This window comes from Dermochelys coriacea, chromosome 6, assembly GCF_009764565.3.
Source record: "Dermochelys coriacea isolate rDerCor1 chromosome 6, rDerCor1.pri.v4, whole genome shotgun sequence".
Lineage (NCBI taxonomy): Eukaryota > Metazoa > Chordata > Testudines > Dermochelyidae > Dermochelys > Dermochelys coriacea.
This window is the reverse complement of record NC_050073.1, coordinates 39,049,169-39,077,166: the sequence shown is the minus strand read 5'-3', so window position 1 is coordinate 39,077,166 and position 27,998 is coordinate 39,049,169. Positions and strand designations below refer to the sequence as shown.

Below are 27,998 nucleotides of genomic sequence, written 5' to 3'. Positions count from 1 at the left end.
TTCCCCAGTCATGGAATTCCCCCAGCCCAGATATCCACATCCTCTCCCCTGAGCCAAGTCGCAGGGCCATTCCTTTGCCCAGATACCCGCATCCTCTCACCCCCAGAACCCATCTGCAGCCCCCCCAGCCCAACCACAGGCCCGGCCCGTGCCCCCCCGGGGCAGTATCTTCTATGTGTGAGCTGTGCTCGGGGGGGGGGGGAGAAGGAGGGGCACTGCATCCTCCCAAAGGCCATGAACAAGAATGACTTCTGGAATAGGGTGGAACTCTACCAGGAATAGCGCTATATTCTTTTTGTATTCACTTTATACACACATGCCTCTCTGAATATGCTTGATAGCTTTGGAGAAGAGATAGAAAAGATAAATAAATGGTTTGGTTTATCTTTGGTATAAACTTTGAATGGTGACACGTTATCTCATCATTGGGAAATATTGTACAAGAAGAGAGTCCTTCACCTAAGGATTTCACTAACCTACCTAGATGAGATGGCAACCGATAAAGAAACTAAAGGAAAATAATGTAATGAAGAAATGGTCAAACAACATAACCCCCATAGTTCTAAAAAAGCAGCCAGGAAGTAGCAGGGTCACATTCCAATAGTGAACAGGTTGTGGGATACAGATCTGACAACCCTTTCAAGTAACATTTTACAACAAATGGGTGAAGAATGAAGTTTGCTAAAAAGGGCAATAAAACACAAAGCCATAAAACATTCACATTCTGCATGTGTTAATGATTTGTTAATTATGTGGACCTAACAAATGCTGTGATTCTCAATGATACTTTTTAGCTGTAGTATTACAAACTTCACTTCATTATTGTGATGTCTCAAACAATTTCTCGTGTGTTATTTAAAACGACCTAAAGCAAACTTCAGAGAAGAAATAGCCACTTAATGAACCTTGAGGCACAATCCTGCCTCTTCTTTACCTACAATAGGTAATTTAGTATTGTGGAAGCAGGCAAGCATTTAGGAGACATGAATATTATACACGCGAGGGCAAAAACTTTTCCTTTTACAAACATATAAATTCTAGGATGTAATGTTTGTGGGACAGGAACAAAAACTTATTTACCCTTATGAATCCCTCTCTCTCAGGCATTTTAGGTATGTAACAAGGGGATCCTAGAGTGACACTTTATTCAGGCACGTAGCACAATGTTTAAAGCCTGAACATATTTCTCATTGGATAAATGTTCTAAAGCTAAAGGTTGGGAAAAGCAGTGTGCTACATTTTTATATAAAAAAACCCACATATAGTTAAGCTAACTAATTACTACAAATATTCTAACTAAACAAAGTTGGCAATCAAGAAGATGATGCTGGTAATGAGACTGCTAGCACCAGTGATAAAAGAGGCATTCAGGACTCTTATAAAAGGCTCCTTCCCTATAAGTGCACATGAAATGTGAAATCGGCACTCAATGTGTGCTCACCATACAACAGTTAAGCTGCTTTAGAGATTGTTCAGTGATTGCAAAGTATAGCAGACAATTTCTACAGTGGGAGTCCACAGGGAAAGAAGTTTTTATATATTTTCTAAATTAGTGCACATATTAGAAAATATAAGACAAGGATGTATTTTTTTAATATGATATTCCCTCTGGTTAAACAGTATAAGGAAAAGTTGACACGTGTACACATTTATTGTATTTGAAACAAAGCAGTACTTACCTTTGGATCCGCCAAGGCATTAATGACATTTCCAAGAGCTAGCAGTGAACGGTTAATGTTGGTCCCTTCTCTAAAACGAGCTCCTTTGGAATTTGTGGCACTGGCACGTTCAGACCCTGCCAGGTCAATGAGGGACATTTTGGCAATACGAACATTTTGACTGATACTTGCTGTTTTATCTTGCTGCCTTAAATAAATCTATATAAAAAAAAACTGCAAGGATTAAAAACAAAAACAAACAAACAAACAACCTTTCCCCAAGCAATAGCTCTTATTTAAAGGACAATACAATTCCACATTCTAAGGATAGTTACATAAAAATGTTTGTGTAGGTGTTTACAAAGTACTGCCTGGAGTTGTCACTCTGTACATACTGAAGTATTAAGCAAAAATATAGAGTGCGATAATTTCAAAGATTATCTGCTCCCCTCCAACAAGTCTTAATATTGTATGCTCCCAACTTTATGTAGTAATAGGAGAAAATTCAAGTTTACCAGCTAAAGACACGAATGCACTTTCAAATCAGTTTTGCAGACTTCAGACTAAAATGGCTTTTATTTCTTTGAGATGTATACAATGCAATTGTCATTTTAAATGTAATGTGTCTCGTCCAAAAAGACAGAATAGTTTTTAGATTCACAGTGTAGAGTCCCAAGTGTCATAAGAGAAGAGTGGATGTTCTGATCTTCAGTAAAGAGATGTTACTGGTAAGTAACTGTAGCTCAGCAGTATTGCCTGTTCATTCACATTGTGGAAAAAACGATTGCCTACCTTTTCATAACTGTTCTTTGAAATGCGTTGCTCATGTCCATTCCATTCTAGGTGTGCACGCGCCCATGTGTACACTCAGATATTTTTGTCTTAGTGGTATCCGTAGGGTCAGCTGTAGTGCCCTCTGGAGTGCCACACTCATGCACTGGTTTAACAGGCGCTGCCGATCCTATGCCCTCTCAGTTTCTTCTTGCCGGTAACTCTGATGGGGGTAGAAGGGCAGATAATGGAATTATGTGAGCAAGACATCTCGAAGAACAGTTATGAAAAGGTAGGTAACCATGTTTTCTTCTTCGAGTGCTTGCTCACATCAATTTCATTCTAGGTGACTCACAAACAATATCCTCAGAGGTGGGTTCAGAGTTCATAGTCTAGCGGCATGCAGTACTGCTCTACTGAAGGCAGCATCATCTCGGGCCTGCTGGGTAAGTGCGTAATGGGACGTGAACATGTGGATGGACGAGCAGGTGGCCGCCCTGCAGATGTTCTAGATAAGCACTTGAGTTAGGAAACCTGCTGAAGAGGCTTGTGCCCTGGTTGAATGGGCAGTTACTATCACTGGAGGTGGCACCCTTGCTTGATTATAACAGCGAATGCAGACAATCATCCAAGAAGAAATTCTTGAGTGGACACTGGATGCCCTTTCCTCATGTAGGCCACCGCAATGAACAATTGCGTTGACTTGCAGAATGGCTTGGTCCTTTGAATGTAGAAGTCTAGAGCCCTCCTGATGTCTAGGGAATGCATCCTACGCTCCTCCGACTTATGCGGCTTGGGAAAAAAGACAGATAACAAAATGTCCTGGCCCATATGAAACTGTGAGACCACCTTGGGCAGGAAAGCCAGGTGTGGCCACAGCTGGACCTTGTCTTTGTAGAAGACTCTATAGGGCGGTTCCAAGGCAAGCGGCCTAATTTGTGAGACCTGATCTCAGAGACCTGTCAGCCAGACGTTATTGCAACTAGGAACGTGACGTTCCAGGACAGGAGGAGGAGAGAGCAGTAAGCCAGAGGCTTGAAGGGGGATCACTTGAGCTGTGACAGCACAAGATTCAGGTCCTATGGTGGAATGGGGTCCCCGACGCGTGGGTAGAGGTGCTTGAGGCCCTTGAAGAACCTGGCTGTCATGTCCTGGATGAAATCCAACCTACCTTCAAGCAGTGGACGGAAGGCTGAAATAGCAGCCAAGTGGACCTTTATAGATGAAAGGCACAGGCCTTGGAGCTTGAGATGCAGAAGGTAGTCCAGGATCAACTGCAGCGAGGCCCGCTCAGGTTGAATATGTTTATCCGAGGTCCAAAAAAAAAAAAAAAAAAAAGCGAACCGCTTCCATTTGGCCAGGTAGGTTGCTCTAGTGGAGGGCTTTCTGCTGCCAGGTTCAGCTGCAAAAGACTGCTGCGGTTTTGGTACAGCAGGTCCTGCCTGAGCTGTAGCCCGTAAGAGAGCAGCCACTGAGAGGTCCTAAAAGACTATTTACTCTGATAAGACCATATTTTCTTTATCTAACTTGGTCTAATGGTCAGGTAATTCATCAATTCTCTAGGAATGTTCTCTTCACAGAGATTTTTTCCCCCCCCGAACAGTCTAAAAAATGTATTTTTTAAACATTTGTATAACCAGGTTGCTCAGTGGTGTGAAAAATCCACACCTCTGAGCAATGTAGTTATACCAACCTAAACTCCAGTGTATACAGCGCTATCAACAGGAGTAAACATAGCTAGTCTTTCATGAAGGTGGATTAACTATGCCGAAGGAAGGAGCTCTCCAGTCAGTGTAGGAGCATCTTCACTAAAACGTGACAGTGGTGCAGTTGCGCCACTGCAGCATTTTAAATGTAGACCTGCCCTAACTGTTCCAGCAATCCAAGATTCTAGTTGCAGATCCAATAAACTGACATGGGTGGAGACACTTCAATCTTGAGATCCAATAAACTGGAAAACAGGACTTGTAGTTCCAAAGTCAAACACTGGATGTCAGGACAAATCTGCCAACTACCATGCCAGGGCTATTGACAGCATCTTGGGTACATACCAATTCATGTTCAGAAAGACTTCCTGAATCAACAATATCAGAGGGCATTCACAGAGGAATTCCTGATCCAAGTCCAGAGAAAGACAGTCAGTAATGTTGGGTCTTCCTTGACCCTGAAGCAGAACTGGACTCAATGGGCATTACCAATTAATGGAACAAGACCTAACTGTGATTCATTTCCCTTGTAGAACAGGGGATGCAACACAGACTTTATAAACCATTTGTGATGTTGACTATAATCTCTACTAAAAAAAGACTAATCAAGATATCTTTCCATGGTAGACGAGTCATTTGTGGAGGCTATCCTCCCAGAGCAGAAAAACTTAGATGCATCTGGCTAGATCAAACCATCCTTTAATAGTTGGTGAATACATGGCCCTAAACTTGCCCATCAAAATTTGGACAGGTTTGAAAGATTTGACCAGAGTGAAAATCTTGCAAGCCAGACAAATAACACTTATCTTCAGTATCATGACATGGCATCTTGTTTCCTTCAGAGTTCATAAAACTAGTGGAGGATGGAGATTAGGTGAGCACTCCAGTCCACCAGCTGAAACTATTCTTATGGTAAGGGAGGAAAGAAAGGATCTGTAACAGGCACACATTTCCATTGAGGTTCTCAGTAAAGCATATTATATGAACTGTTGTGGCTCAGGTGTTCATAGTGTTGAAGTGTGGGCAGTACTACCATAGCCAGCCCAAAGGTCAGGTGATGAAAGATGTTACTCGAGTTCACTGGTGAAGAACTTGTCCTTTGGCACCTCTGCAGTGAGACAGACATAAAGTATTCTTTGTATATACAAAACTCCTGAACACTGTGCACTTTCCTGAGGGCCTAGATATAGACAAGGGTGCTCGTATGTCTGAGAAAAATACTTACAACAGTCAGATTTAGTGAGCCACTCTTTGCAGTTGGTTGTGTTATACCCCCTGTCTCTTGTTGACAAATATGCATCTGACAACTTCAGCATCTCTTATGCAGAGCTTAGGGTCAATGGTGCTGACTCATCGGAACAGATTCAGTCAACCCAGTATGGGGACATCAGTGGCACTCATTTGGGGCACAGGTCCCTTCTGAAAAGTGGTTCCCCAAAGTCAATACTGTGGTTATCTCAGCTCTGCACTCAGCTAATTCAGCCACTTTGACCATTTTTGCAAGTGGTCCTTCATAGGGAATTGTGCTTGATCCTTAGCACCGGGCTCAGTTTACCTGAATGAGTCAGGATTTTGGTGTTTCTCATGTAGAGCACAGAGCCTTAACAAGTAGGTCTCCAAAACTGATAGTGGAGTTATATAGCACTAGGTTTATTTTTTTAAACAGGATGTGTAGATCCTCTCCGTCAAGAGGCATCCATACTACTCAGTTCTAGATAGTGGCGACACATGGACACTCACCTCCTTGTATGCACACAGAGGTGTTAAAAAAGGGAGAGCAAAAGGACAATTGGTCCACAATCTAATTATCAACAAATAAAAGTAGGTTATGATGGGACAGACAAGAAAAAATGAGGAAAAGAAGAAACTGAGGAGCAGTAGGGCCCTGAGAGACTTGCTCTCTAGACACCTTGATCCCAGAGGTGGGAGTTTGCAGAAGTGCATATTGAAGATATGAGACACAGCGAAAGATGTGTGCAAAACACTGGTATGACAGGTGGTAAGCTGAGATAACGAATTTCTCATAATACAAATTTTTAAAAAAATTACCCGCAAAAACTGTTAAAATGGAAGACTAATGTAGACAAAACTCCTGAGGCTGCCATTTAAAAACAAACAAGCCATGCTCTAAATTTGCTCAGAGCAGGTCTATTGTTAAGATGCCAGCAGCAGGAGGAAGCCTTTACAAAAGAGTCCATCCTGTAGATCAGTGGTTCTCAAACTTTTGTACTGGTGACCCCTTTCACACAGCAAGAATCTGAGTGAGACACCCCCCATATACAATTAAAAAACACTTTTTAAAAATATTTAACACTATTATAAATGCTGGAGATGAAGCGGGGTTTGGGATGGAGGCAAACAGCTTTGCGACTCCCCATATAATAACCTCATGACCTCCTGAGGGGTCACGACCCCCTGTTTGAGAACCCCTGCGTAGATAAAGCTTGTCTGAAGATAAAGCTAGTTGGTAACGTGTTCCTGTGCTGACAAGCCCTTCAAGGTTGTGTATATTTAGTTCAGGTGGCATATTTTCAATGCATTACTAATATAATCAGTATTGCTTGTCCACAGCATCAGTCAATTCTGTCTTGAATAAAATCAATCCTGTAGTTCCTATACACACATCAGTTAAGTTTTGGGCTCTCTTCAAAACCCCTTCTTGTTGAACCATCATCTGTAATTTATACTTCTGAGTTAACATGTTTATTGGTCTGTAAAGTTCCATGCACAAGTACAGTGCAATGTGAAAAAACCTGAGTATGATAAAACCCAAGTATGGAAAAGAAAATGTTAGCACAACTAAGTAGCTCTGAACCATTCAGTTCATACACAGTTCCCCAATTAGCTATGGTTCCAATCCATGCCATTAGTTTGGCTTTTTTTCTCTCCCTATACATGCACCTTATAAGTGGATGTGTAATTAGAACCAATTTTTAAGTTCAGGGGCCAAAACAAACAAAAAAATATATTTTGCCTTGGAAAACACTCAAAATAAAACAAAACTTTTTTGGTTATATTTTATTTTCAGGTGTTTTTCACCTTTTTATTGTGTTAAACACACACACACACACACAGCTAGATTTCAGAATGAAAGTTTTTAAAAAAAAAGGTTGAAACAAACCATTTTGATTTTTTCAACTCCCCTTCTGCAACCTCATTTTTGGCTGAAACTATTTGGTCTGACCCAAATTTCCAACTAGTTTTGGTACTCCCATCCCCAGGGGTGGATTTACCATGAAAAAGACAGTGCCCTGGCACAGGGTCCCCCAACTACAGGGGGCCCCAGGCCAGGCACTCAGTCAGCTCAGCACCAGTGCACCCCCCTGCCGGGGCGGGGGAAGGGATGGGGACGACACTTCTCCACGGGAGAGGAGCTGTAGGGATAGAAGCTGTGAGGAAGCAGGAGGGCAGGGAGGTAGGCTCACCCGCAGCCTCAGGGAAGCAGGCGGGAGATGCAGCCGGCTAGAGCGCTGTAGGAGCAGGGGCAACCATGTAGCCAGAGAGAAGCAGTGGGTTCCCCTTCAAAGCGACGCTTCTCTCCGGCCGGCTGCGCAGCTGCCCCATGCTCCTCCTGAGTCCTCCTGGAGGCAGCCTGTGCGCACAGGGGTAGATTCAGAAAGGGGGTGAGGATTCAGGGGCTGCAGCCCAGGGCTCCGGGGCCCACTTAGCCCCCGCGTTCCGTCCTTGCCAGGCTGTGGCGATGGGGGGTAGATGGGGGAGGAGGAGGAGGAACTAAGGTCGGCTCCGAGAATCACGGCCAATGGGAGCTGCAAGGGGCGGTGCCTGCGGAGCAAGCACGGGGCCGCGTGGGGCCACCTGAGCTCCCCTCACCTGCACCCCCCGCACCAAACAGGAGCTGCCCCAGGTAAGTGCTCTACACCCCAATCCCCTGCCCCAGCCCTGAGCGCCCTCCCGCACCCTAACTCCTGGCTAGACCCCCCCCCATCCCCAATCAGACGCTGCTCCCCCACCTCCAGCCCCCTCCCAAATGCATTTGTAGTGAATTTACTATTTGAAGAAAAAAAAATTAAACCCAGCTCTAGTGTAAATAATCCTGCACGTAAGATACAGACAAATATAAAATAAGGTAGTAGATTACTTTTGTTGACGGAATGAATCTTGGTTCTTGAACAACAGTTTATGCAATGAACAAGAAATCAGACATCTGTAGGAGAAAGCCAACTAAATATTTTGGTCAACATCTTAAATAGATCTAAAAAAGACAAAGTAAACCCAAGCAAAGGGTCAAGATCTAGCTCATTTACAAGGACTAATTGGATAAGAGAAGTTGCAATGAATGTGGAAGAAACTTTGACTGGATAATAATAATCTGGTGATATCTTCTTTGCAGGGATGGCATGGTATTTAGCAGATGTGGTTTCTACCAGGTAAAATCATGTTTTTACTGTCCCAGGAAAAACCAGTCAGTCAGAGTTTAAGGCATTTCCATTTAAAAAAAAATGTATTAATACAAAGCACATAATACTTAGTTTTATTTACATATTCAAATTGAGGCAGTAGATTCGGAGATTAATTTAAGATTGTACAAAAGTAAAAGTGGGCATAATACTAATACTAACTGCAGTGGGCATAATGATAATACTGAACATTGGAATGTTTAGTAAATATTTTGGTTAGTTTTTCTCAAGGAAGTAATACATGTCATGTTGAAAACATTTGATTATATGAGAATGACAATAATGCAGAATTGTAGGCCTGAAGTATAAAGCAATCAGGAGCATAAGAGTTGCAGACTGCCAATCTAAATCCACTTGGCCCTGCAGAATTCTGTAGCAGAAGACTAACTTTTATGTTGTCAGATTGTAAAGATGTGGTCACTCGCCACTCGTGAGCACCTCCTGCTGGCCAGATGCATGCTGCGCTCTGTTTTTTGGTATCCTCTTCCAGATAGGTTTTCAGAGATGCAGTCTTCCAGCTAAGCAACATGCAGTCTGTATGTGAAACAGACTGAAAACAAACCCCTTCCAGGGCAATAGTCCAACAAAAGGTTGGCCCCTCCCCAAAGTCCCATCTTTGGGCCTGTTTAAAGCAATCTCACCCTTCTCAGGCTCCAAACGAAATTTTTTTTCCCTCCTCGGCCCTTGGCCACTCTGTCAGTGGCTGGTGGGGAGGACTAGGTCTGCCCACTACTCTGTGTCCCAACCCAGGGACCCTACGTAGCAGCCACCTGCTGTTTCTGTCACTAGTGTCTATTGCTGTATTCTCTGGGCTGCTTCACACTTTGTCCCATCAGCTTCTTGGGTCCTCAGCCTGTTCCATGTTTAAGCAGAGTCTCTCCCAGGCCTCCTTGCCTAGAGAGTCTGTAACAATCTCTGCCATGTTCTCTCAGGGTTCTCTCTCTCACATATCCCTTCACCTGGTGAGCTAACAAGTTTCTGGCCCTTCTCATTAGGGTTCTCTCTCACCCAGGCCTCTGTGTCTATACAGCTTCACACTCCTACACCAGCTTATGCAGGGTTTCTCCCCAGTCTCTGTACCTATGGAGTTCTCCCAGGACTTCCACTCCTTCTGGTCCCAGCCAGTGACTGCTCTGTCCAGCTGCTGCAGCTTCCTCAGCCAGCCAGGAACAGCTTCCTTCTTCCTCTGGCTCCAGCCAGCAACTGAGCTGTCCAGGCCCTGCAACTCCTTTTATATGAGCCTTGTAGGCTCTAATTGGCTTCCTGCCCTGTAGCTTCTCTAGGCTGCTTAGAGGACTCCACTCTGCCTTTTTTTCTCGGCCGGGGTGTGGTAGGACAGCATGGCCTTCTGGAGGCCTCAAAGGGCCTGGTACACCCTGTCATATGGATACACAAGCCTATACCTCAGTTCTGAATGGATGTCCAAAGTTTAAAAAGATTTGTTCTATGCTTGCCAAACACTGATGCAATTGCAACATGAGTTCTATAAAGTCAGAATATTAGCATTCTTCAGATTTTTCCCATGTTATAGAGAAAAAACTCTCTTTCATGGCAGATGAAAAAACATTGCATTTGGAAATGCATCCGATGAAGTGAGCTGTAGCTCACGAAAGCTTATGCTCAAATAAATGTGTTAGTCTCTAAGGTGCCACAAGTACTCCTTTTCTTTTTGCGAATACAGACTAACACGGCTGCTACTCTGAAACCTGTCATTTGGATACAGAGATTCTTCCACTTTAAATGCTAGTAAATATGTAAAAAAAAAAACCCCGAAAAGCAGGATTTTTGTTGAGTAGCCACTGCCCTAAAATTTCTTCTTGTTCAGCTGACAGTCTCTGCATTTCAGATTTTGGATGAAGGAGGTTGGCCAATATGGAGTAATTACAAAAGAGATTTTATGAGGCACTTCTGCCTTGTGTACAAAGTATAGTAGGAGCTACTAATAAATGAAGTGCTTGCACCACACAACAAATTGCTGATGTATCCCTTTGGAGTGTATCAGATGCCACAGCAACTGATTTCAACTGACTGATCAAGTTCTTTGCTTCTGGGTAAAGTCCTTGATTATGAATTATACTGACCACTCTATCTTCAAGTGCTGCCTAATGATTACTCACAATCCTGAGATTATACAGCTGATTTTTAAACATGTATGTTTCTAGGCAAGTTATTTGACTGTTCCATCGTGTGTCACCAGGAATGGAGGTTTTACAGAAGCTTGGAATTCTCTTAATCAGGCTCCAGGCACATGGTGATTACAAAAATACTTTTGTAAATCTACAACCTTGTTCAAACGACTTGGTGCAAGGTCTTGTCCAAGTAGATTTAACCAATGTGATGCACAGCCATACGTAACCAAAGTATTGTGATCTTGTTTCAAATCACTTGTCATACTTTGCATCTTTTTCTAATAGTCTGTCAGGTAGTTCTTAAAAACACAATTGTACAGCTCATTTGATAATGCCTTGGCTTCTCTTGCCAGTGTAGCACAATACTTTCTAGTCTTCTTATTGCTTCCAATATCAACTGCTGATACACACCACGGTTTTCCTTATGTGCACACAGTTAGCTATCATTGGGTCATTATACACATAACTCCAGCCATTTGGTATTAATGTTACACTTTCCCACATAATTTGTTGCTTTCTTTCACCTTCAAACCATCAATGACCGCATCTAACAGTTCACCTGCTATCCTTCTTTCAACTGGGTGCTTTGTAGCCCAGTCTTTGGCAGCTAATTATTGATTGAAAGTTGGATTCTCAACAACAAAAAAGGGAATATTATAGGCATAAAAAATATTCTGCAATTTTCTAGTCTATTTTTTGTTTCAGTTGTGGAGTTATTACAAGCGTATCCATTTGTGGTTGAAAAACCATGATACTTCCTCATTGTCTTTGCCAACTTTCTTTTGATGTACTTAGCAATGGCAATGCAGTATTATCAATACCTTCATCCTGATCAGATTCTAATATTTGTATTTGGTTATTCAAAGTCAGTGGTTCTGGTATCTGTTCTTTCAATTGCATTTTGCAAAGCGGTTCTTTGTATGGTCTGCCTTTCCACCCCCTTTTCTTTGCATTTTTTGCATCCATGTTTCTTTGCCATCTTCATGAATTTTCTCAGAACAGCTATGAATTCGGGCAATAGGTCTTCCACTTTTGCTCATGTTGAAATATTTTGACTCTAAATCACCATACTCACAGAGCTCAGTTGCAGCAGCTGTATTCCAGTTAGCCAGCTCAAGAGACAGATAACTGGACTGGACAACTACTATGGCAGTTTTTCCTCAAGCAGAAACTTCTAAATCTAGAAATTTCCCTTGTTTGTATAGTGAACACAAAATTTTCATTGCTAAACAAAGAAGGGGAATTCCAAGATTCAGAAATTTCTGTTTGAGGTTGCTAAAGCAATAGTATACATCTTAAGGTTAAGGCTTTTTTGTTTAACTAAAAGGAAATTAAATAAATTTTAAATTGACCATATTACTGCAAAACTATTATCAAATTGCTAAAGGTTTTTCAGAATGATGTAGGTGAAGTAATATTTTTTATTGAATCAACTTCTGTAGGTGAAAGAGATAAGACTTTGACCTGACTCCCCCAGGATTCCATCTCATGTTATTAAAGGACAAAAAGGAAAAGGTTGTCCATGCCACCTTCCTTCTAACTTCTGCTCCAACTAATGTGGGTACATCTATGAGAGTAGACGCTGTACGCATATTGAAGCAATGCTTGAAGAGAGTAGAGGAAAGGTGACACAGGCAACTTTTCTTTTTTGTCCTTTAGTAATGTTATATGTAATCCTATAGCTGAGGGTAAACTGACTGTAAAAAGGAGGTAAAAGGGCTCATACACTTCAGCAACTGTGTGGTTAGAGTAAAGATGTGTGTGTTAATGGAGTGTGTTGGGGCACTAATGAAAGAGGATAAAGTTAAAGTTGCTCATGCATTTGCTGGTTTTCAGAGGAGTTTTGCTCAACTCAGTTCTGCAAAGGGATGACATACCATCAAGCAACCTTAACTCTGCATTAAAGTATTTTTTGCCATAGATTTTCCCAGGTTTCTTTTTAAAGAGGAAGAGATATGTTGTTGGTAGGGATTAGTAATCATTTAGGCAGTTGTACAGATCATTTCCCCCACCCTCTACAAGGAGCACGCTGGGACAGTCCCTTCCCCCAAAGAAAAAGAAAAACAAACCACACACACTAGCTGAGCTCCCTCAGCCCTTTGGCACAACTCTCCAGCCAAGTCCCTGACCTATTCAGTTTCAGAGGGGTAGCTGTGTTAGTCTATCAGCAAAAACAAGGAGGAGTACTTGTGCCAAATTTGTTTAGTCTCTGAGGTGCCACAAGTACTCCTCATTGTTTTTGCTGAACTATTCAGTGCATCTCCCCCTTCCAACCAAGTCCCTTCCCACTATTGTACCTAAGCCTCCCCACCACAAGCAGCGAAACTCATCCCCCAAGTCTTCATTTCTTCATATATAAACGTTTCTATTGCAGAAAATTTCTATATCTGCCACAATGGCAATATCCTTGAGACACCTTATTGAATTAAGTTTAACTATCTTTGAGGTCCATTGTATAAAATGAATGGTTTATGTAGTATTGTGGGCTGGGATTGTACATAACCTCTCAAGAGGGGAGATGTGATAGATATGAGACCTGGGGTTCAAAGGAATATATTGAGCATACCAGACAAGATTAGAATTTGGAACAAAAGTGTGACGTTTCCTGGGTAATATCTTGGAGAGTGAATACAAAATTCCCCATCTCAAGGAACCCAGCCTATTGAAGCTACATCCTGAAGAGGGGGTCTTCGTCTGCTGACCACCGGTTACATGAACCATTCAATTTCCTGATTAATCTTCTTCCAACTCTTTATTAATAGCCTTCATGTAGTGTTGGGGTGCACCAGCAGAGCTGGGGGTACTATGTCTCCCACAGTTGATCCTCAACCTCTCTTATGTCACATACCATCCAGCCCACTCCCCGTAATCCCCTTTCCTCACTGCAGCCCTGAAGCCCTCTCCTATTTCCCCACATACCCCCTCCTCCCATGAAGCATTCACATGTCTAATCCCCACCCCAAAAAAATGATATTGTCATCTAGGACTCTCAAATTGCAGCAGCCTCCAGACAACCAGTTCAAAGTCTTTTTGTCTGGGGGGGGGAAGGGGGCCTTGTGTTTAATTTATCCTTAGTTATGTTAGTGACAGTGTGAGTTCACAGCCATCAACAGGTCTGTGATTTATCCAGTCATTAGTGCCTTAGTTTTATTAAAAACTGTTCTCAGTTTGGGTCCCCCAAAGATTTAGTAGGTGCCATGCACCATCTGGGCAAGACCACTTTGACTTGGATCACTTCAGCAATTTGATCTCTAGCTCTGGGCAAAAAGCCACCTAGAAGCATTTTTTAAAATGGTTATTTTTTTTCCCCAGGGCTTATATCACCGAAACTCCAGCTCAAACAATTCTAAATCTGGGTCACTAATCCTACCCTGCAAACTCCTGAGGCACACCCAATTTCAAAGAAATTGGATTGAGCATATTGACTTTTGAGGCTTTAGGAAAGCCCATCTTTAAATGGAGGTCATGATGCAACTTTAACTTAGTGGTGCTTCCACACTGTTATAGGGTTAATGCATCTCAAATTTACTGACACCCGTAACTGATTTAACCTTTCATGCTTAAAAATGCAGACTGGTTAAAAGACAGACAGTCAAGGCATATTATGCACACATGCTCCAGTGCTACTTTTGACCCAAGAGTCCTCAAGGCCATCAACAGAACTCAAAAGGTGTTTTTTGGAAAGGGTAGAAAATACTTATAACAATGATAGAGAGAAACAACAAGGCCTATCTCAAAGACAAAAATCACTAGTTCAGGCAATTTTAAAATAATATTTAACACCAAGGATCTTGCTAAGCAAGTGGGGGAAACATACATGTGCATGAAGTCACGAAAGGGTTAAGATTTTGTCAAATGCAGGCATTTATGTATGTCCATTTGGAGTTTTTTGGTATGCATATGTTTTTTCTCATATCAGTTTCTTAAAGCATCATGGCAGCTTCAAGTTAGTTTACAAATGTATCTGAAACTTATTCCTGAGGAAGGATTCATGGGGGGGGAGGAGGGGGAAAATGAACAATGCAACTTTATTTTTTATAATGTATTTCATATAAACTTTTTGTATCCCAAAAAACACTGTGAACTAGGTAACAGTTACAAAGTTAAAATAAACAAAGCACACAAATTGAGAGAGAAGCATAGTAAAAATGAGCAGTATTTCTCGCTCCTACCCAACCTAATAAAACAAGATTGCCATAGTCAGATAGCCATTTTAAACCTTAACAACTGCTTAATTTTTTTTTGAAAATCAAAAACTCACTAAGTCTCAGATATCAGCCATTAAACATGTTATATCAGCGGTTTTCAAACTGTGTGTCATGACCTCATGACCCCCCCACCCCCGATAGGTGGGGCTCAGGTGGGTTCAGACTTGGGTCCCCCCCTCCTGGGGTTGTGTAGTAATTTTTTTGTCAGAAGGGGGTAACAGAACAATGAAGTTTGAGAATCCCTGTGCTATATCATCTTACCTGAAAGACAGCATGGGACCGAGAAGATGAGGCATTCATATCAGTGGGGTGCTGTGTTCTATTCTTGTTTCCATAATCCAACATCTGAAGGATCTCCTCTGCAGATTTAGGCTACAAAGTGTTGAGATTACACAAGAAATTAGTAATATTTATTAGATTTAATTAGGGAACAGGCTTTAGATACAGTTGATAAGTAATTAATGGTCTTAAAATCATCCTAAGAGGAGTTACTTGAACGGGGGGGAGGGGGGAGAAGAAAAAAAAACCTCAGTAAGTCAGAGGGGAATTTTCTTTTTGAAACCACTTAAGTCACTTAAAAGAAAGGTTTTTTTGTAATTAAGAGAAAACTTTTGAATGATATCTATTTTAATTAAAAATATATAGTAAGTTTACATATGTAGACCAGCTGAGCACAAACTTTTCCACTTGTGTCCCTCCTTACCATTAAGGGAATTTGTCCACCCCCCTCCATTACTGCACAGCCAAGGCTTCCTCAGCGGTACTTGGGCTGAAGGCAGAGTTGGGGTGGAACTGGGGATAGAGGAAGAGCTGGGATGGGGGTGTGGTGCTCCTTCTGCCCCACCTGTGAAGGTTAGCCCGGGCTCCACCACAGTCCCCAAAACGTTCCTCTGTGCCTCCTTCTAGGGGGGCAGACCCCAGAGTTTGCACACCAGTGATGTGGACAACTCTTTATAAGCTTATTACAAACAAAGAACTACATTAAAAGAACATTACAGCTGCAAAGCCAACCTCTCAAAAGTTCGGAAGAGCCAGAATTAAGGCTTCCCATGTAACCTTAATTCCACCTCTTTCTGCATATGTATTGCAATAAGGTCTTTAATTACAGGATTACATACTAATTTTTTCAGAGGATCTTGCCTCATTCATGGTGGAGGGGACAGTGCTCAAGAAATGAATCAAGGTCATGTTTGAATGAATTGGGTTAACGAGGCTGTTGTCTGTAGGATCCCTGACTCATTTGCTGCAGAAACTGGAACGTGTTTAGTGAACGAGGGAGAGGGCTGCAGGAAGAGAAAGGACCACCATGCGGTTTGAATGCCACCCTGAAAACTGTATTCAATCCCTGCATCTGCCACAAAGATCCTATGTGATGCTGGGCAAGCCACTTAAACCAAACTTTTCACAAACAGCCATTCAACATTCCTTGTTTTCTGGTTGTTCTGACTTGAGATCCTGGGGGTAGTTTTAGAGAAGTGCTCAGCAATCACAGCTGCAACTGAAGTCAGTGAGAGGTGTGCTCTGAACAGAAAGTGCTATAAAAACTCTTGGTATGGAAGGGTAGGGAATCAGACCATAGGAATCTCAAATTGTCCACCCAAAATTAGCATATATTTTGATGTTGAAGTATCTGTGCCTCAGTTCCCTATAAATTAAAATGGCATATTCTCTTTTTATGTATCTTCACAATTCTCCTGTGAGGTAATGTCTATGAAACGCTCAGATACTATAGTGAGTTGAGTGTCATAGAAAAGCCCATGAGGAAATTAATTCTGCATTCAAAGCATGGTTTGCAATGAACAAGGCCCGAGGCCATACACTGAAGGATGAGAACAAAACAAAATATTGATAAGCTGCTCACTCAGTCAACATCCATCCATTTAAATGAATAAGGCAGGGGTCCTGCGGAAAAGTATGTGATCATATAAGGATGATCATAATGCATATGCACAACAGGGCTGCACTAAGGTTGCAAAGGAAATCTTATTGGCATTTTTTAAATTTAGTTTTTTGGTATGTAATTTCTTAAACAGAAATTCCATTAAGAGCAACAATATTGGATCTCCCATGGGTAATCAGTAGGTTAGAATGTTTAAATCCATAGCTCAGACCTCTGCTAGTTGAATCAGAGTAACTGATAGAAATACAGTAGAATCTCAGAGTTAAAAACACCAGAGTTACGAACTGACCGGTCAACCACATGCCTCATTTGGAACCCCGGAATTATGCAATCATACAGCAGCACAGACCAAAAAAAAAAAAAAAAAAAAAAAGGCAAATACAGTACTGTGTTAAACAAACTATTAAAAAAATAAAGGGAACATTTAAAAAAGATTTGATAAGGTAGAGGAGACTTTCAAAAGTTTACATCTCAATATGACTTAGTTTCAAATCTGTATTATGCACAAGAAGATTGCTGCTTGTAAACCATCTTAATTTAAATGAAACAAGCACAGAAACAAAGAACTGTAACTCTGAACAAAACATTATAAACATTTCAAAGTTACAAACAACCTCCATTCCCAAGGTGTTTGTAACTCCAAAGTTCTACTGTAGTAGGTTGTCATCCTCTGTGTAGGTTAGCCATGAGAGGGAGAGGAGGCACACATTTTGCCAATGGCTTTCACAGCTATTTGCAGACAGCAGAGAAATGAGACTCAGGAACTCTGGATTCTATTCTAGCTTCTGAGGGGGAGGGTTCTCGAGTAGTCGCATACCCTTCTCCCCCCAGCCCCACACATCATCCCTGACTCCACCAGTCTGTATCATCCCAGTCACCCCATATCCTGTCCAGCTCTAAACCCAGCACCTTGCCCTGCACGCAGGCTGTGTTCCCCTAGTCCTCCACATTGGTTGGGTCCAGCAGGAGGAACGCAGAGCAGATTAGAAGCAGTCTCTTTGCTCTTAGTTCCTGTGCCTGACACCACAGCAGTCCCAAGGAGGAGCAACTGCAGGGAAAAAAATCCTGCTCAACCCCATAACCCCCTAGGCTGAAGCATATTTCAGTACAGATGGAATCTTAAGAGAATTTAGCTGTCAAACTCTAACACCCTCTGAACCTGTGAAAACAGATTTTCAGAGGGTCATAATCTGTTCAAATCTGGCCAAGTTTTCATAGGGATGGTAGAAGGCACATCCCAGGCCCCAAGGAGACCCCCAGGCCAAATTTCAAGTCCCTACTCCAAAGCACAGATGTGCTAGAGCTTCTCAATGAAAAGAGTTTAGAGCTAGAGTTTAACATATTGTCCCTTAACTTCAATCTGAAGAACAGCTAAACCATTTTTGATGACGTTTTCAAAAATAATTCAGCCTCTGGCAGATGCCAAACAATGAAAATTTCAGCCTAGATGGTTTAAGTTTGGCAAAGTTATAAACAACTGAAAAAGCATTTTATAAGAAGTGTCAGGGAACATTTGGTGTAAGCATTGACAGCTATGCCACCTATAATTGTAAGCTGCTGGTTAAAGCAGGATAGAGGGTGTCAGAACTCTTCAGTTTTATTCCTGGCTCTGCAAGCATCTCATCAGCCTTGTTTATATTATAAAAAATTGATGTGTTAGCCATCAAGTGGTCTCCCCAGTGGTAACACCTCACATTCATACACAAAAATATTCCCAGCAATTCAAAGGCAATGCAGTCATTGTGGAACTAATCTTAATTCAAACAAACAAACAAACCATACAAGACTTCACTGCTGCATTGCTTGTGTGAACAGAGATTACTTGTGTAAAAGCTTCAAAGTGTGCAGAGACCTCTCATTCCTACCCCAAGAAGTGACAGGTGAACTTTAGATGGCTTTTCTGCACTCCCACACACAGGGTTCAGGTTGGCTGAAATATTCTAGAAGCCCTTTCAAAGTTATCCAGAAAACACTGCTTCAGGCAGCTCTGCTGGGAACTGTGATCAGGAAACAGTGAGACTGCAAACAATGAAGAAGAATGCACAGCAAAGTTACAGTGGACATGAAACCAAAACACCATAGCTAGTGGGAACAGATATCAATGTAACTATTAATGGTGCTAAGTGAACTGGTGAAACAGCACCACCAGTTCAATAATCGATCACAAGAAGAGTCACTGTATAACTAAGCAGTTTGCTTAGTCTCAGAGTCTGTAAAAAGGAAAAAGCTTCATCACAATGTCCGTGGAGTTTGAGTCTTAGGCCTGGTCTACACTACAAAGTCTCAAGGTGGCTTACGTTGACCTAGTTGTGCATGTGTCTACACTTACATTTGTCTCCCACTGATGTAAGTGCTGTGTCCCTGTAACGGGGCAATACTGCCTCCTGGAGTTGTGTTGAGCCATGGTTGATGTACTGACTTCGATGCAGCATGAGTGCAAATGCTGTTACTTATATCAACCTTAATAGACCACCAACACAATGCCGAACATGAACCTCTTTGGTCATAATTGTGATCTCAGCTGCCCATGGTTCACAGACACCAGAAGGCCTCCTTCCCCTTTAAACCCTGCAAAATTTTGAAATGCCTTTTCCTAATTCTCCAGCTTGGCAAGCATACGTAGCAGCTCTCCACTGTTGTGTGCAAATGCCCAGCTGACCATGCCAGCTACACACTCCATCTTGTAGTAGACAGGAGATATTGGCTCTCTTGGGCCTGTGGGGAGAAGAGACTGCGCAAGCACAGCTATGGACCGGACGTAGAAATGTGGATATCAACGAGAAGATTGTGTGCGGGGCAGATGCAGAAGTACGATAGAGACCAGCAGCAGTGCTGCGTAAAAGCAAAAGAACTGCACCAGGCATATCAGAATGCCAACAGCTGATCCAGTGCCGAGCTGCAGATGTACTGCTTTTATAAAGAGCTGCATCTCACACTTGGCTGCGATCCCCCCACCACTCTGCACAATACTGTGGATACCTCCATAGAGCCCAAGCCACAGGGCCTTGGCATAAACAGTGAGGAGGAGCATGGGGGTGGGCTGGGATCGAGCTATGTAGTGAGCCAGAACCCATTTGAGACTCCATTGTAGTCCAGTCTGTCCTAGCAGTCCAGCATGGGTGAGCCCGATGCAGGGGATTGAACCTCAGATAAGTGTGTAATTGTATTTCCCATTCAAATGATGTACTGAGGTCACATCCAGCTAAACAGGACACAGTTATCAACTTTACATTAAATTTACTCAGATGAGATAGCAGTACAATAGAGAGTTATCTGCTTTTCATTTCCCTGTAGAGGTAGGCGATGGGGAGGGCCAAATGGAGCAGTTTGTTTATGTACACAGGGATGTCCCTTGAATCCTTCCGAGATCTCAATGAAAATTTCATGGCGGTACTGTGAAAATGCCATCCCTAGAAACTTGTGGGAGAAGAGCCTTATTACTTCCTCCATGATCGGACACTTCCCTGGGCCAGTCAGCAACAACTTTGGCAGGCACCATTGCAGTACAAAGGCCTAGTACATACAGGCCTAGAGGCTTTGGGACGCCAGCAGCAGCTGTGCTCAGCTAAAATCACCACCGCCTGTGGAAGACGGGGTCAGTATTCAGTACCATTACTGTGTAGTCATGGTTTCATGCAAGCAATTCCCTCACCTCCCTCACCATATTCCCTCATTTGCCTCACCTCCCTCACCATATTCATCATGGCTGGTACTGCGAGTGGCACCATGCACAAGTACTCTGAAGCAGACATGTCAATAAGCATGCCTTGTTTAAAAAACTTTAGGTGAGCTAGGGAAGACAGTTCTGAACTTAAATTTTCCCAGTGTGACTATATTGACAAAAGTACCTGAGTGTGTTTTATCTGCAGCTGCTGCCATTGGGGCCATGGGGGTGGGGGGGAGGGGAGAAGGGGTTCCCTGGGAGGTCCCCTCCCTTCACAGAACACCTGTGTCAGATAATAAAGGAGAAGAAAGAAGACTTAGGATGACATATTCAGTAAGATCCTGCAAGGGAGTGCTGTATCAGACAGTAAGCAAAGAGCATGGAGGGTTAACCTTGTAGACAGCCTGGAAAAGGGGGGGGAGACAACAACAAGAGAAAGGCCCAAGAGTTGCAGCAGGAAAGGGAGAGGGAGGTGTACCAGGACATAATGGGACTTCTTTGGTAACAAACAGATGCTACAGACCTGTTAGACCGACAGGTTTAACAATCATGGGCTTGCTTTCCGTTGTAGTCCATGGAGAATTCCCAGTATAGCAACTCTCTACATCCCATGTGGCATCAGGGGCTGCCATCCCTACTCCTACCACTCCACCCTGGGGAACATTACAGACAACCACAGCTTCACATACACTGACCTGTGAAAGCCACAGTTGCATTATGTGCAGGTGAAATGCGCATGAATATTTTCTCCTTGTTAAGTTCTGTTCCATTAATTTATTAAGGTTTTAATGTATTTGCTTTTAAATTGAACAGTTTTCTTTGCACCGATTTTGTTCCTGAATAAAATTCCATTATTTGGAAAATAATTCATAGCTCCCCACGTATGCTGCAGAGTGCTTAGCAATTCTAAGAGCACCCACTTACTTTTTACTATACAATGTGACAACTCATAGGATCAGTGATGAAAGTAACAATGATAAATGTACAGCAAATATCACTAAATTAATAGGCCTGCCAAGTGTCATATTCACTGATGTACACCAAGCACCACACGATTCATAACAGGCCCCAATACACCTCAATACATTACAGTGGCTCATTGTTAAAGTGCTCTTTCAAAGCCTGTTTGAGCCATATAGCTCCATAAGGAGGTCTTCTAATACGTGCATCTGGCTGTTCAAACTCAGCACAGAGCCACTCCACCTCTGCCACAACAGCAACTTTTCCCCCTTTGCTTCACAAATATTATGCAGAACACAGCAGGCAGCTATAACTATTGGGATTTTTTTCTACTGAGATCCAGTCTTGTGAGTAAATGACAGTGTTCCTTTAAGTTACTAAAAGCTTATTCATCATTCTGCACCTGCTGAGCCGGTAATTGAATCTTTTGTTGGTGTCAAGGTGGCTGGTGTACAGCCTCATGAGTCAGGGGAGCAAGTGGTAGGCTGGGTCCTCCAGTATCACTATGGCATTTCAGTATCACTAATGGTAATCCACTTGTAAGGAACAAAGTCCCTCCTTGTAACCTGCTGAACATTCCTGTGTTCTTAAAGATATGATCATCATGCACCATTCCTGAACAGCCAACATTGATGAAGCATCCCTGGTAATATCTCAATGCTTGCATAACCATGGAAAAATAGCCCTTTCTGTTGATGTAGTCTGTGGCAAGATAGAATTTTGGCACCAGACTATCGTTCCATCATAATTCAGGAATCCCACTGCTACAAATCAATCCACTATGTTCTGCATGTTGTTTAGAGTCACAATCCTGCATGGCCACAGATTAATGGCCCAGCACACTTGCATGACAACAGCCCCCCACAATGGATTTTCCAAATGACTGGTAGCAATCTAGCATTGCAAGGTTCCACAACGTGATGACCACTCGCTTTTCCACTGTTGGTGCAACTCTCATTTTGGTGTCCCTGCACTAAAGGGCTGAGCAAGCTTGGCACACATATCTAGGAATGTGACCTTGTGCACCCAACAATACTGCAGCTACTGCTCATTATTGCAAGCCAGCATTTCAAGGAGATCCCACCAGTCCGTGCTTGTTTTCTCGAGCCTAGAAGCTGCACTCCACTATCTGCAACTGCTCTGTGAACTCCACCAGCACCCTTGAATTGCTTCTTGCTATGTCCCACAGCAATCTGTCCCCCAAGAAGTGGTTGTGTTCCCCACTGATTCGACTCTGCAAATACTGGAGGATTGTGTCCCCTGTGCTTGCAACACTTACAACAATAGTGCAGAGCTGCGCAGGCTCCATGCTTCTGTCAGAGACGGCAGACAGCAAGGGGAACCATGTGTGTTCGTTGCATTTCTTTTTAAAAAGAAGTGTAAAAATTATAGGATACAGATGACATTATGGGATGGAGACAAACGCTGGGAAGCTGATCCCTTGCCTCCAATCACCTTTTGTGCAATTCTGCCTCACCAGCCATTGCCCAAACTTCCCAAAAGAGCGTGCTGGCTGGTTGCATACTGCATAATGCATTGCACTGTGTGCATTGACACAAGCACTCCTGGTGAGTATGCATAGCCAATGCAAGGAACCCAGTATATCGCTTGTGCATGTGGCTACTAAATATGGCAGCTTTATGCAGATGTTGCTCTCATTGACCAAAGGTTTGTAGTGTTAACATGGCCTTAGAATGCAAGATAAAAGTATTATTTACATACCTGATGTAATGTTAATCCTTGAACTACCACCCCTTTCTGGGTATCTTCACGGACAGCCAGTGGTCCTGAATTTACTAGCAGGTCACGGATCTGTTCATTGTAGACCTCCAGAAGAAATTAAAACAAAACAAACCCCACACACTTTAAAAATGAAATCCTATTGTGCTTGAGATTAAAAAAAGAATAATTTTGTTCCACTTTCATGTATACCTGTTTGTTCAAGAGTCTTAAATTAAAACAAGCTTAATTCTGTCGGAAAAAAGTTTTAGCTGACTCTTTCCCCAGGATTAATGCTCATCTGCAGAGTATAATTTATCAGTTATAATTTGTAACACGTATCAATTTATCAGGACATTATGCTTTACTAAAATTCAATGCTGTATGTACACATTTGCTTAAATCTTATTTCTTAATCTAAGGGGTTACACTAGGCTTCAGAATCTGTAATCCCTACCACAATTTTAATATGGAAGGCCTCTTTGCTACTGTTCATGAAAGTAGCACTCTCCCAATTGTACTGGAAGAAGTAGCAGTGAAGTGAAATGGACACAATCTTGTCACTGGTTGGTGAAAAGGTGGAGTCTGATGGGGAGAGGAAGAGCTCTTATGTAGCAGCAACATACGCAAATCTTTTTTGCCAGTGAAGCACTTGGATAGAATGCAGTGAAAGACACGTTTATGTCTAATACAGAAACGCTGGAGCACATCTGTACTATTCTAGATTTTTTCTCTGTGCTCTAGCAGGAGTTGAAAGATCAAATTGTTTTCATTTGCTACAGCTCCTGCTGCTCCTCCTCCTGATAGCAATGAGAGAGCAATGTGCAAGAGTAGCATTGTGATAGAGAGAAGGGATCAAGTACAATCAACAACAGAAGAAGGTGGTAGTAGATAACTTATTCTACAATCCACTGGCAAAGCAGCTTCAGCTGAAATGCCCTTGTCAAGGTTTCTTCCCCACTCTGAACTCTAGGATACAGATGTGGGGACCTGCATGAAAGACCCCATAAGCTTTTTCTTACCAGCTTAAGTTAAAAACTTCCCCAAGGTACCAACTTTGCCTTGTCCTTGAACAGTATACTGCCACCACCAAGCATTTTAAACAAAGAACAGGGAAAGAGACCACTCAGACATCTTCCCCCAAAAACAACACCCCCCAAGCCCTACACCCACTTTCCTGGGGAAGACTTGATAATAAGCCTCACCAATTGGTACAGGAGAACACAGACCCAAACCCTTGGATCTTAAGTACAATGAAAAATCAATCAGGTTCTTAAAAGAAGAATTTTATTTAAATAAAAGGTAAAAGAATCACCTCTGTAAAATCAGGATGGTAAATACTTACAGGGTAATCAGATTCAAAACACAGAGAATCCCTCTAGGCAAAACCTTAAATTACAAAAATATACATTCCCTCCTGCACAGCTTATTTTACAAGCCATTAAACAAAAGAAAATCTAATGCATTTTCTAGCTAGATTACTTACTAACTTAACAGGAGTTGGAAGGCTGCATTCCTGATCTGTTCCTGGCAAAAGCACCACACAGACAGACCCCTTTGTCTCCCCCCCCCCTCCAGATTTGAAAGAATCTTGTCCCCTCATTCACCATTTTGGGTCAGGTGCCAGCAGAGTTACCTTAGCTTCTTAACCCTTTATAGGTGAAAGGATTTTGCCTCTGGCCAAGAGGGATTTTATAGCACTGTATACAGGAAGGTGGTTACCCTTCCCTTTTTATTTATGGCAGCCCTTTTCTTCAAATAGCTGTTGTCTGAATTCAACCAGAGAAAACCTTTCAATTTAAGCCCTACTGTAGCAACTCAAACAAAAAACCTGAAAAACCCCCACAAACCTCATAACTGAAAGGGGAAAAAACAAACAGTCTGAATCACAATCAAGTGATTCCACACTATTCATAGGCATTTCAGTTGTGCTCAGCCCTGAAGTTATCAGCCAACTCAAGGATATTTTGTTGCACATAATATCTGTGTGTTTTATAAAGGGTGTATAATTAAATAATTTGGAAAATACTGATGATCACTGGAGTGTTCAATGAAATCTTTAGAAGAAATTGCTCTTACTGGGCAGCATCCTATTTTAAGATTTTACCCTACAAACATCTCCAAATCGTTGAGCACGGTTCTACCTCATCTCTATTATGACACCCAGTTTGTGTTGCCCAGTGCTCTCTTAAGCACCCAGTTTGTGTCACTCCTTAATCATTCCTTCAGACAGGTTTCACTGTATTTTATATAAGAAAATATTCTTTATTGATAGCAATACACAGAATACAACTGTTAGCTTACCTCTAGATATGAAACGGCAACAGTACACAGTTTCTCTTCTTTTATTTGATCCATACAATTGTAAAGGTCCATCATGGTTAGATACATCACTCCTGGTTCTTTAGGTGAGCCCAGCATCGTGTAGGTCTTTCCTGCTCCTGTTGCGCCATATGCAAGCACTGAATTTTCAGAAAGATTAGTTTAAGTATGAGTACCATATCACTACACCAATTATGAAATCTACTATAATCCCAATATTAATTTCTTACAAAATAGGTCTTCTCCTCTGTCTGTGTATGTAAAAAGAGAGAGAAAATAAAAAGTGAATCTCCTGCCTCTGACTGCTAGTGATAAAGCTGCAACTGTTCAAAATCAATTTTAGCACCTAAGTGAGATATCCAGAAATTAAATATGATTTGTTCAATTCAAGGAGACAAATTGAAAAAGTTACCTGTACAATTGTATCCATTTAAAAAGCCATCAAGCACAGTTTTGGTAGTGTGTTCAAAAACTTCTAATTGAGATGAATTTTCATCAAAAACAGCATCAAACACAAAATTAAGATCCTTGTTTTTCCTCTTATTAATATCCCTATATGTTACTTTCTTCCCATGAAAGAAGCTAAATTCCTCTTCTTTTGGATCAAAGACCAGCATATGCTTGTCTACAACATGAAGCACTTTATTAAAGTTGCCATCTTTTTCTTTTTGATTCTGTGGACGGACACGGACCACCACTCTCACATGATTGCAAATATCTTCCTGGGTAGCAGTGGACATGATGATGCTTTGGTTTAATTCTTCTTTGCTGCCAAGAAAAATTCTCCAGACGAAGCAACTGAAATCTCTTCTGTAAATGAAAACAGTTATGAGATGACTTTAGAATTCAGAATGTAGCTACAGCTTTGCGATTAGATCATGTCCAAGGCAACAATATCTATCAAACACACAAGCCCAATTTTCTAATTTATTAAAAAGTTATTTCGTCAAGACTTTAGTACATTTCTTAAATTGTTAAGATCAATCTACAGGCAGTTGCCTTTTCATGATATCAAAGGAATAAGAGTCTCACATTTCCAGCCTAGCGTCCAATTCTTTAAATAGTGTACAGAACAATTAATTTATTGTTAAAAATTCATATACATTACAAATACACAACATGCTAGTTAAGAGCTTTATCTATATTGTGGCAGAGCTTTATCTATATTGTGGCAGAGCTTCGACCTTGTCCCCATGGGTCCCGTGCTTTCAAGCGGTTTAGGTTAGCCTCAAAGGCTCACTGTGACCCTCCACTTAGCCTTTTTCTCTCTAGGGCCAGGGTACAGTCTACTACGCCCTTTTCACCATAAGCCAGCAAGGACTTGGATGAGAGAACTCCCAGTCTCTGTTGTCCCGAGAGTAAACATGATGTGGGAAACTGCAAAATAAATTGCATTTGTTTATAGGGCAGTTTATGAATTGAGAGTTTATAAAGGAATGCTATTTCATCATCCTGAAAGTTCTTCTGGGATGCACAGTGCTGCTATGAATCCCATACACCCTACATGCTAGGTATGGTACAGTGTGAATGCAAACACAGATACTTACTTTATATTATCTTCCAAAATAAAATCCTCAATTAAAAATGAAACATTCTAAATGATTTTAAAACATCCAAAAATAGTTCCAAACTAACATTGTCAGAATTCCCTAGAAAGCTCCAATAAAAGGAATTATTTTTAAACAGTTAGGAAACGACTGCTACTGTATTTCTAAATTAGTCAGGCACCTTTACTGCAAGTTATCACCATGTAAACCACTATGGCCCAGTAAACACTAATCTTAGTTTCACCAGATTTTTAAGAAACAGTAAATATCACTTTATGTAAAAAATATAATGGCCTTGATTTGTCCCCTCTTCTAACATTAAATCACTTTAGTATAAACAAAACCCAAACAAAATATTTAAGACAGAGTCAATATAAAACTCTACTGGTCTGGTGGCAAAAGTAATTTACAGGAACATTGTTAATTTTAAATCTAGATCATTTCAAAGGAGTCAAAGTTAATTTCAGGCATTATGCCTATCCCCAAATTCTATTTGTTTTTGCTTTTAAAATCTTTGGACCTGATCCTCCAGATAGCTCCATGTTGCAAATTCCCATGATTCATGCAAGATTGAGCATTTCAGAGTAAGCATATTGTCTGTCTGTCTCTGTATGAAAGAGCCACACAAAGGACAGGGAAACTGAGTACCCAGGGAAAGAAGGAAACTAGCTGCACACAGGTGCTATCCAATACATTGAAAACAGGATTTCTTATTTTAGAATAATCTTACAAATTAGGTATGAAGTAAACATTTCTCAGGCAGAAGTGCAAGTTTTAAACTGACAGCTTCCCTTCAACTCACAGCACGTTTATGGTGACGATGACCAGGCCTCTGATAACCAAGGTAAATATTTCTCTTGTCCCTCCCAAAATACAAAGTCCTTTACAAAGCAGCCTACAAGCTCCCGTCTCTAGGATATCACCATCATTATTTGCTCATACTGTCAGGCAGAGAGTTACAGCTGTAACAAAGACCGGTCTCCCCGCCAGCGCCGG

The 27,998-nt window shown here is 41.7% G+C and overlaps 1 protein-coding gene across 2 annotated transcripts in view; it reads right to left on the bottom strand.

Moving 5' to 3' along the window:
• KIF18A (kinesin family member 18A) overlaps positions 1-27,998 on the bottom strand; it is a 110,462-nt gene that overhangs the window by 82,196 nt on the left and 268 nt on the right. For both annotated transcript variants that reach the window (XM_043515898.1, XM_038405875.2), the window contains exons 2-6: positions 25,868-26,265; positions 25,438-25,595; positions 23,137-23,241; positions 15,152-15,262; positions 1,680-1,877 (exon numbers count right to left, since the gene is read on the bottom strand). In XM_043515898.1, coding sequence (XP_043371833.1) covers positions 1,680-1,877; positions 15,152-15,262; positions 23,137-23,241; positions 25,438-25,595; positions 25,868-26,265 — 970 coding nt within the window. The remainder of the gene's footprint in view (positions 1-1,679; positions 1,878-15,151; positions 15,263-23,136; positions 23,242-25,437; positions 25,596-25,867; positions 26,266-27,998) is intronic.